We start from the raw sequence: 10,774 nt of genomic DNA on the forward strand, positions 1-10,774 counted from the left end.
ACAAGTGACTGAAGAGTTAGTTTTGAGGGGCTTTTTTTTTTTTTTTTAAAAAAAAAGTCATCTCTCATCTGAAAGTAATCAAGGAAAATTAGATCCCAGAAAACAAACATTCCCCAGCCCTTAAGTCAGGATCATTTGAAAACAGGGGGTAACATTGGAAGTCCTGACATTTTAAAGACACAGAGAAAAGCAAAAATATTTACCTCAAATATGCGCAGAACTTTAGCCAACGCCCCAACCTTTTCCTTCAGAGAGAAAATCAAAGAGATCATATCATTTTTATATGTGTTTTCTTCAATGTACATAGTCTCCTGAAAGATAAAACAAATTCTTTTAAATTCAGATATACAGGTAGGGCCCTATTCTGCTCTGCAATAAGTCCCTTTTGCCTTCCTCCAGCAACTCAAAGTGGACTTACTGCTGCCTTAAACAGACATCTGAGCATTGCCCCAGTATAGGGAGTGTGCCAAGGCACAGCTGATGTGTACTCTTGCCATCCTGGGTTAGCATAGGGAGCTGCTTCTGCTAGTGTAGCTTAGAAAAGTATTATGGCTACTCTGACATATGCTGGAGATGAGCCACCCATGCAAGAAAGTACCATGATTGGTGTCACTAAGCCCCCAACAATATCCAACTTCACCTCTCAGACACACCAAGCTCACTTCATGCACACTTGAGGATTTAACATTCTTTTATCTTGTATATTGTGAAAAGACTTTCTTTTAGATTTTCCTTTCATTAGATCATCACCTTAGGATCAGCAGAACTACATACATACATGCATATGCAGTGCAAAGAGCCATCACAAGGACTAGGCACCACTTACACCCTCAAAATAGCACTTCAGGGATGACTTTCACCCAGGGTGGTATCAAAATTAAAGACATGGTGCAGAAAATGTAAAAAGTCAATGAAAGGCTGAATGACTAGTGACTGATGGTAAGATATGCTTCCATTTATATTCATTCAAAACATATTACGTTTTCTTCCTCAAAACAATTAAGCACAATTTCTGCCATGCACTAGCTAAGGTGTGCTCTGCCTGCATTACCATGGTGAGATTGCACCTCACAATCTTTAATACATTTGTCCTCACAAAACACCTCGGAGGTAGGAAAGTAATATTATCCCTGTTTTACCGAGGGGGAACTGAAATACAGAGGCCCAGATCCTCAAAGGTATTTAAATCAATAGGAGTTAGGCACTTAACTTGGTTAGGTGCTTTCAAAAAAAAAAAAAAAAAAAAAAAAAAAAATTCTCACTAAGTGCCTATCTATATCTTTAGGTGCCTAAATGCCTTTGGAAAAATCCCAAAGTGACATGCCCAAGGGCACACACAAGAAATCTGTGACTGAGCAGGGAAATAAACCCACAAGTCTCAGACTAGCACCCGATTCACTAGACCATCTTTTCCATTTCTCTCGAAGATATTCTTCAGAACTGTATTTTCGGGGTCATTTCCAGAGAGCATTCCTCATGCAGAACTCCTACTAAAAAGCAATGAGAATTCGGTGTAAGACAAAAACAATGCCAGGATAGAGGCCTTGCTAATAGCAAAAGGCAGAGTCTGCAGCCTTTGGTTCAGCAAGGGAATCCAGCTTTCCTTGTACCCCCAATACTGCCCCTGAAGTCAAAAGGGAAGGACTCATTGAGAGACAATATTTTCTGGTTCATTTTAAAAATAAATTATTGTTACTTCTCCAGACCAGCTTTTCTACTTGTGTTAGACTGTGCACTGATCACTAGAGGCCGAGGGAACATTTTCTGCCAGGTGCCATTCACTTTGGGATGCTCAAATAGCACAAAGAGGAGTCTCCCAGTATGGGGAGTCTCCAGAGGGCTTAGGGCTGGTATAGATTGTAAGCTATTTGGAACAGGGACTGTCTTTTTGTTCTGTTTTTGTACCGTGCCTAGCAGAGTGGGGTCCTGGTCCAGGACTGGAGCTGGGGCTGCTAGGTGCTACAGTAATACAAATATAACACCTTTCAGCTGAGGGTTTCAAAACGCCATACAATCATTAACTAACTAACTATAGATTACAACACTATTGCATGGTAGGTAAGGGATATAGAGAGGTCACTTCACGATGCCATTAGGGGGTAAACCAGCAGCTGTTTCATAGCACACAAAAAACATTAGGTAATAGTTTAGGATGGGATGTGAAAAATACCAGTACCAGTGCAAACTGTTCCAACTTTAACTCATCTCCCCAGTTGCGCAAACAAGCATGGGATCAAAGCACAAATAAGCATGCGATTGAGGGGTCTACATGGTTTGGGGAGGGGTGGGTAAAAAACCTTGTGTAGAGACAAGACTGCAGCATAGAGGAAAGATTGCCATCTATTGAATCATCAACACCACTTCCCACAACAACATGTTTGTTTTCTGGAGGCTTCTCATATGAAGACCTACCCATTCCAACTCTACTTAGTTTGTGAAGCCTGAGGGAAACAGCAGTAGTAAACAGTATGGCAGCAGACCAATGAAAGCCATTCTTACACAAGTGCTTGTGTAAGAAAAAGGTCAATAGTCTGCACGATTTAATGAGGAAAAATTTTAAGCAATGAAAAACAATTCTAAAATATTAGCACCAGATGAGTTTGATGTTCTTAAGTCATTTTTGGGGGGGGGGGGGGAATAAATTTATTACACAGACGTCAAGCAAGCGGAGAGGGCATTTAACTTTAAAAAGCTGTGTTCTAAAAACATTTTCAAATCCAGGCAACAGTGCAATTAAAATATTTAGAACCACGTACAGATCTCCAGAAGAGGCTCAGATTAATACGTCTGACAAAAGGAGGAAGCTGTGAGTTTGCATGGTATACAATCAGAGGTGCAAAACCTGCACAGTAACTATAAAAACTGATCTTTTTAGATTATGCGACTTTACCCATGTACTCAAACCTTAATAAATTCCCTTTGGCCCTTAACTTTAATGTGTTGAATTGAGTCATTTTTAAAACAAAAACAGGAACAAAGGCTTTTCTACTCTTGGAAATTGGTAACAGTTTGTGGTGTGCAGTTCTTTATACCTCAGACATGTTGCAATAGACCAGTGGTTCCCAAACTGTGGTTTATGTAACACTGGTGGTACATGAGTTTGTAGGAAGGAGTATACTGTGAACAGGGGAGTCTGTGCCCTTTTAGGGGTAGTGAAGACGGGACCAGCCAGCTGCTGTCTAGGACATGGCTCCTTTAAGGAAACAGGTATTCAAGGGAGCAGCAGATTAGCCAGAGGAGTCTTAGTCATCAAGTAGCTACCTTCTTAACTTAATCAAACTTAGCGGTTAAGTGACTCCAAAAGGGGGGAGGGGAGAAGAGACAGCCTGAAGAAGAGAATTACAAGGGAGCTGTTGTGTCAAAATTAACTACCTTGGCTAACCCAGCAGAATTAGCTACCTTGCCGTTCCTGAGCATGTCACTTCTCAAGCAGTTTGAGCATCTCAGTGACATCTTTTGAATCCCTTGTGCTCATTTTGCCCTTAACGGTCTTCAGAATTTGCTACTTGTTGAAAACGAGGATACTGGGGCAGGGGAGGGGAGGGGAAGGAGGCAAAGCGGAGAGGACGGAGGGGCAGAATTTGTGCAGCAGCCAAACAAACAGAGGAGGGTAAAGGGAATGGAGGGAGGGAAGGAAGAGGAGCAGAGAGGCAACACTGGGAACAGGATGGGTGAGCCAAGATTTAAGGCAAGAGGAGTCGCGTTGCCAGACAGTGGCAGGGAAGGGAAAACTGGGAGAGTGAGGAAGGTCATGGGGGGGGTTTAAAAGTTGATGGAAATAGGGTGAGCCACCTATAGTGGTTGCCAAAGTAAGGTGTGAGTGGCAGAGGGGCTTGTATTCCTCTCTGGATGGACCATATCAGCACCCCCTCCCCATGACGGTGGTGTTAAAGGCATAGTGTAACCTAGAGCCCAGATCCTCAGAGTCTTGAGGATTTGAACTCTAGGAGACTTGATTCAGTGTAATAGTTTACTTACACACACACACACACACACACACACACACACACACACACACTTTTCATACATGTTTTTAAATGCATCAAAGAATTCCTTGTCAGTTTTCATAAGTGCAATGTGTCTGTATATAGCTTTATAGCATTTCACAAATTTGTTTTCTCTTTGTTCAGATTGCCTGAATTGGACTTCTCAAATTATCACATCTCACAGTGTTAGCATAGCACTTTGTTACTGTAATTTTCAATTTTTATTTCTGAAGTTTTAATTTTTCCCCATATGATAAATTCACTGTCTTCAGTTTCCTTTGATTTTTCAAAAAGAAGTTCCTTTCTCAGCTGTTATTTTGGTCTATAGTTTTTAATTTAAATCACTTATGTGTAGATCTTACTTCTCACATATTCACTAAGGACACTACTCTATCTTATATGAACCCCCTCTTAGAGGCAAACTTCTACTGTATTTTTTTTTAAATGCACCAGAAAGTTCTCATAAGATCCATTTCAATGGTGGTTTTCATTCTGGAAAGTTTACTTTTTGTTCTGCTAAAATCAATAAAGTTTTTAACGTTAAATTTTGTTATTTCTTGGACAACCCTTCATTTAAGAAAAGGGGAAAGGCTTTGAAATCTTTGAGTCATCTTAGTAATGAAGTCAACATATGAGGTTGGATACTTTATGTGGGTTATGAATTTCAGATCCTTCCTCTATAAGGAAACTGGAAGTCTGGACAAAGTTCCTCTACATGAGAGACAGCAGGATGGGGAGAACTCTGGGCCACTCATCCTCAAAGTATGCAATGCCAAATTTTGACTGTTAGTTCTTAATTATGTACAATTATTTTAAATGCAAGTTATGAACTATTAGTTTGCAGAAATGAATCTGAAAAAATGGTGATAGTAGCAGTGTTGAAATGTCTTTGTTAGGAAGGCACCCTAACAAAAGTATGGAAGAGAAATAGTGGTTCATTTAATGAAATAATCAGGTAATTATTTTGTTAGACAAACCTAATGGAAGCCAGATTTTGTAAAGATAAATATTTCAGTTTTGAATAAATTGCACACTTAAATACAACTTGTATAAAACAGAGTATAATTTGTATTTAAGTGTTCATATATGAGAAGACTCAAAAAATGCTGTTTTAGAAGGCACTGGTGAGACCTCATCTGGAATATTATATATAATTCTGGTCAACCAAGTTCATGTGAGATGAATTCAGGCTAGAACAGGTGCAGAGAAGGGCAAAGTGCAGATGTTGGCCTGTGATCTGACCTGCTGGGATAATCACAATGAACTGCAGAGGTCTGCAAACCTACACATCCAGCCTAGAGGAAAAGGGAAGAAGTCTCCACCCACAGAGAGGTGCCTTTAAGGAGATTGAGGAGGGGTCAGAAGTGCAGTTAGCCCCAAACTATGACTTTAATGTTTTTAATGAAGTAAATACTAATGGGAATTGTGTGATCATGGGAGACTAACTTCTCAGATATAGACTGGAGGACAAGTGCTAGTAATAATAATAGGGCTCAGATTTTCCTGGATGTGATAGCTGATGGATTTTTTCCACCAAGTAGGTGCTGAAACAACAACAAGAGGGGATGCCATTTTAGATTTGGTTTTGGTGAGTAGTGAGGCCCTCATAGAAGACATGGTTGTAGGGGACAACCTTGGTTTCAGTGATCATGAGCTAATTCAGTTCAAACTAAGTGGAAGGATTAAAAAAAAAAAAAATCTGTGACTAGGGTTTTTGATTTCAAAAGGGTTAACTTTAAAAAATGAAGGAAATTAGTTAGGGAAGTGGATTGGACTGAAGATCTAAAGGCAGAGGAGGCCTGGAATTACTTCAAGTCAACATTGCAGAAACTATCAGAAGCCTGCATCCCAAGAAGGGGGGGGGGGGGGGGAAAAAACAAAAAACAAAAACAAAAAAAAACCACTCATAGGCAGGAGTTGTAGACCAAGCATCTCAGAGAGGTGATTAAGAAAAAGCAGAAAGCCTACAAGGAGTGGAAGATGGCAGGGGTCAGCAAGGAAAGCTACCTTATTGAGGTCAGAACATGTAGGGATAAAGTGAGAAAGGCGAAAAGCCATGTAGGGTTGGACCTTGCAAAGGGAATTAAAACCAATAGTAAAAGGTTCTGTAGCCATATAAAGAAGAAGAAAACAAAGAAAGAAGAAGTGGGACCACTAAACACTGATGATGGAGTGGAGGTTAAAGATAATTTAGGCATGACCTAATATCTAAACAAATATTTTGCCTCAGTCTTTAATGAGGCTAACGAGGAGCTTAGGGATAATGGTAGCATGACAAATGGGAATGAGGATATGGAGGTAGATATTACCACATCAGAGGTAGAAGCAAAACTTGAACAGCTTAATGGGACTAAATCGGGGAGGCCCAGATAATCTTCATCCAAGAATATTAAAGGAACTGGCACATGAAATTGCAAGCCCATTAGCAAGAATTTTTAATGAATCTGTAAACTCAGGGATTGTACCGTATGACTGGAGAATTGCGAACACAGTTCCTATTTTTAAGAAAGGGGGAAAAAAAAAACGTGATCTAGGTAACTACAGGCCTGTCAGTTTGACATCTGTAGTATGCATGGTCTTGGAAAAAGTTTTGAAGGAGAAAGTAGTTAAGGACATTGAGGTCAATGGTAATTGGGACAAAATACAACATGGTTTTACAAAAGGTAGATCATGTCAAACCAACCTGATCTCCTCCTTTTGAGAGGGCAACAGATTTTTTAGACAAAGGAAACGAGGTGGATTTAATTTACCTCAATTTCAGTAAGGCATTTGATACGGTTCCACATGGGGAATTATTAGTTAAATTGGAAAAGATGGGGCTCAATATGAAAATTGAAAGGTGGATAAGGAACTGGTTAAAGGGGAGACTACAACAGGTCATACTGAAAGGTGAGCTGTCAGGCTGGAAGGAGGTTACTAGTGGAATTCCTCAGGGATCGGTTTTGGGACCAATCTTTTTATTACTGACCTCAGCACAAAAAGTGGGAGTGTGCTAATAAAGTTTGCGGATGACACGAAGCTGGGAGGTATTGCCAATACAGAGAGGGAACAGGATATCATAAGGGAAGATCTAGATGACTTTGTAAACTGGAGTAATAGTAATAGGAGGAAATTTAATAGTGAAAAGTGCAAGGTCATGCATTTAGGGATTTTTGTTATAAACTAGGGATGCATCACTTGGAAATAACAGAGAAGGAGGACGACCTTGGAGTATTGGTTGACCACAGGATGATTATGAGCACCAAAGTAATATGGCTGTGAAAAACACTAATGCAGTTTTGGGATGTATCAGGCGAGGTATTTCCAGTAGAGATAAGGAGGTGTTAGTACCGTCATACAAGCCAATGGTGAGACCTCATCTGGAATACTGTGTGCAGTTCTGATCTCCCATGTTTAAGAAGGATGAATTCAAACTGGAACAGGTACAGAGAAGGGCTACAAGGATGATCCGAGGAATGGAAAACCTGTCTTATGAAAGGAGACTCAAAGAGCTTGGCTTGTTTAGCCTATCCAAAAGAAGGCTGGGGAAGATATGATTGATCTCTATAAATATATCCAAACAAACCAAACCAAACCCAGGTAACCAGTACTAATTAATTTGCATCGGTGGAGACTAAGGAAAATCCAAAAGAGCTCAGGAACAAATTGAGTTCAGCAATTTTTTCCCCATTCTGTCCTTTTAAGACACTAAAATAAAAACAAGATGGTTGGCTTAAATACCATTTTGGACCAAAACACCACCCCTAATGCAGACAGAATGTGGTTGTTTGGACCAAGTATTTTGCAAGAAAGTGTAATACCAGAAGGTTGAATGTTTTGCATAGAGGCTGCTGTTGGCCTTTCAGGCACACATGATGTTCCAAAATTTGGAGATCCACAGTGCACATCTAAGAGGGAAAATATGACTCATTTCAAAATCTGCCATTCATTATCATATATTTTGGAGTTCATTAAAATTAAGAAAGAGTAAAATCCCAGCCCTACTGAACACAATTGATTTCACCCAATGTTACTAAACTCCAGAGTTGGAATATTTATAAATGGAAATATATTCCTACTTCAAAACATGACACAAGATCAATTTTTCAAACACACCTAAGTGACTTAGGAGTCTAAGTTTCTTTTTCAAAAGTGACCCAGGAAATTATGAGCCTAAATCCCATTGACTTTCAAGGAAACTTAGGTTTGTCAACACTGCAACTAAACCCCCGTGGCTGGCCCAATTCAGATGACTTGGGCTCGTGGGGCTGTACATTTGCAGTGTAGACATTTGAGTTCAGGCTGCAGCCCGAGCTCTGAGACCCCCCACAAAGGGAGAGGTTCCCAGAGCTTAAGCTCCAGCCTGAGCCCAAATGTCTACACTGCAATTTTACAGCCCCATCAGCCCAAGTCAGTTGACACAGGCTGGCCAGAAGTGTTTAATTGCAGTGTAGATACACACTTATGCTCCTCAATCACTTTTGAAAAATGGGAGTTAGGCTTCTAGGTCACTTAGTTACTACTGAAAATTTTATCCTTGATCTTCTGAGAATTTCCATTTTTAAATTGCTATACCTTCTCATTTTCTTTGAAGTTCCACTCTGACCTTGATACAGTTGCACTAGGGCAAATGAGTACAGAGTTTGGCCCTAATAATTTACCTATACCACTGATCGTGGACTACTTCTCTCATTTGTTCCTACAGTAAAAATATTGCCCACAGCTTAATGGCATGTACTTCAGCAAATTGTCATCTACTTTCAGAAGCTATGGATTCAAAATAGCTACAGCAATCAGAACTTAAAAAAAAAAAAAGTAACGAGACAATAAAACCCCAGAATTTAACAAAATAATCCCTCAAAACCAGTAAAGAAACTGGCTATCATAATAGGTATTGTCTTCTTCTACAACACATTTTGAAGTCTCCAGTATCTTTCTGTTCACTTCTTTTCTTATTCTATCTGCCAAAAATACACATAAATATATTAGCAGTGGTCTTATGATGTTGCTATAATGTGTCTCCATCTCTGTTTTACTGATTAATTTTTGTTACTAATGCACACATATAAATATAATTTACAACAGAAAAGTACATTCACTGTCAAAGAGGGAGCAGACTAAGCACCACAACTACTGGTTTCCTCACATACCAGAAGTGAATAATAATGTGCTGTGTCTCACAAACACAGTACAAGATCAGAGGAGCAAAAGTCATCCATCCTCCCCAAAGATCAGTATAATTTCACCTGCCATACCAGATACACTTGTATATACCATACTACTTACCTGAAAAGGGTCTTCATTCATTTTGCAAACCTCTGTGTCCAGACTTTAAAGCTAGTAATACTCAGGTTGTAACGCACTCTTCTCTCCTGTAGAGAAAGCCTTCTGACCTTACTAGGTTTGACAGATCTGTGCTGTGCAAGGGTATTTAAAGTTCAGCATGAAAGGCAGGTCCAACCCTTCCTCACGCTGTCCTCCTCCCTCTCCTTCTCCAGCTGTGTGTGGTTAGAGGGGGCGTCTTCCCTACACGCCCCTCTCCACCCCCTGTCAAATTCTGGCACCAGAGTCTCAAACAATTCACATGTGTGCAGTGAGAGCAGCAGAATTCAAGCCTCTCCAGGAGTGTCCTTTAGCATATAAATCACTCCAGCATATGGTATCAGGGACCAACATGGACAGATGGCATGGTTTAAGATCCTTTGCTTTTGGTTAATATTGTATGTTATTTTCATTTTAGTTGTGCAAAGGGCTTCATCTTTTGTTAAGCAGTTTCTGATCGGTACATTGATGTTCCATGGCTTGTGTGAGCATTAGACACTATTTGACATTATACAGGATTTACAACATTTTCTGTTTACAGTTGGATCTACTTTAGTAAGCAAGTATGTCTAGGGAGATACCTGAACATAGAGAAAAGCCACAAGGAGAGGATGTAGGAAGAGAACTGCGAAAGTTGACGTGAGGAGCACAGGAGTATCAGAGTGCTAGGGTGTGGCAGTACTGAGAAGGGACTATGTGAGATGGATCAATATGACAAGAGAATCATGGAGGAGGGCTGAGATTGGTAATGGGATCTGCACAGAACAGCACAGGACCAAGCTGGGAGAGGATGAGAATGGGGGATGAGGGAATGCTGCAGAGCCAGGGCCCTATACAAGAAAACAGGAGCAATATTCAGGTGCATTTTGATTATGTTGATTTTGACCTATATACCTAAATGATCTGAGGTCCTGATTCTGCAATTAGTTATATGCCCCTGCACCCAAAAGGAGCCTCAATGAAGGCAGTGGGACTCCACCAATGTGCTGCAACCTGCAGGATCGGGGTTGAATAGAGTGCCCCTCTCACCATGTGATACCACCACAGCTGTGGTCAGCACAGGCACCGGGGAAATCCTGAGATGACGGGGGGGAAGACGTATCCCGGAGGATCCTGAGGGGATTGTCAGGGGAGAAGAGGAAGCCCTGGGGAAGAGGGATCCTGAGGTGATTGTGGAGGGAAAGGAAGAGTCCTGGCAGAGCGGGTATCCCAAGGGGAATGTGGGGGAGAGAAAAGGAGTCCCAGAGGAGGGTGGATCCTGAGTAAATTGTGGGGAAGGGGATTCCTCTGGAAGGAGGAAGACCCTGAGGGGATTGGGGTTGGGGGGGGAGAAGGGGAATCCCATTGAAGGGGGAATGTTTAAGGGATTGTTAGGGAAGAAAAGGGGAATCCTGGGGGGGCGGGGGATCCTGAGGTGATTTAGAGGACAGAGAGTCCCAGGGGAGGGGGTATCCTGAGCGGATTGGGGAGAAGGGGAGTCAGGATCC

General features: G+C 41.0%; 1 protein-coding gene across 1 annotated transcript in view; it reads right to left on the reverse strand.

The window, feature by feature from the left end:
* Positions 1 to 9,449, reverse strand: part of PAH (phenylalanine hydroxylase) — a 59,802-nt gene extending 50,353 nt beyond the window's left edge. Inside the window, exons 1-2 of the mRNA XM_038412718.2 lie at positions 9,252 to 9,449; positions 204 to 311 (exon numbers count right to left, since the gene is read on the reverse strand). Of these exons, the coding sequence (XP_038268646.1) occupies positions 204 to 311; positions 9,252 to 9,272 (129 nt within the window). The 5' untranslated portion in view covers positions 9,273 to 9,449. The remainder of the gene's footprint in view (positions 1 to 203; positions 312 to 9,251) is intronic.
* Between the last annotated feature and the right edge of the window lie 1,325 nt (positions 9,450 to 10,774).

This window comes from Dermochelys coriacea, chromosome 1 (genome assembly GCF_009764565.3).
Source record: "Dermochelys coriacea isolate rDerCor1 chromosome 1, rDerCor1.pri.v4, whole genome shotgun sequence".
Taxonomy (NCBI): domain Eukaryota; kingdom Metazoa; phylum Chordata; order Testudines; family Dermochelyidae; genus Dermochelys; species Dermochelys coriacea.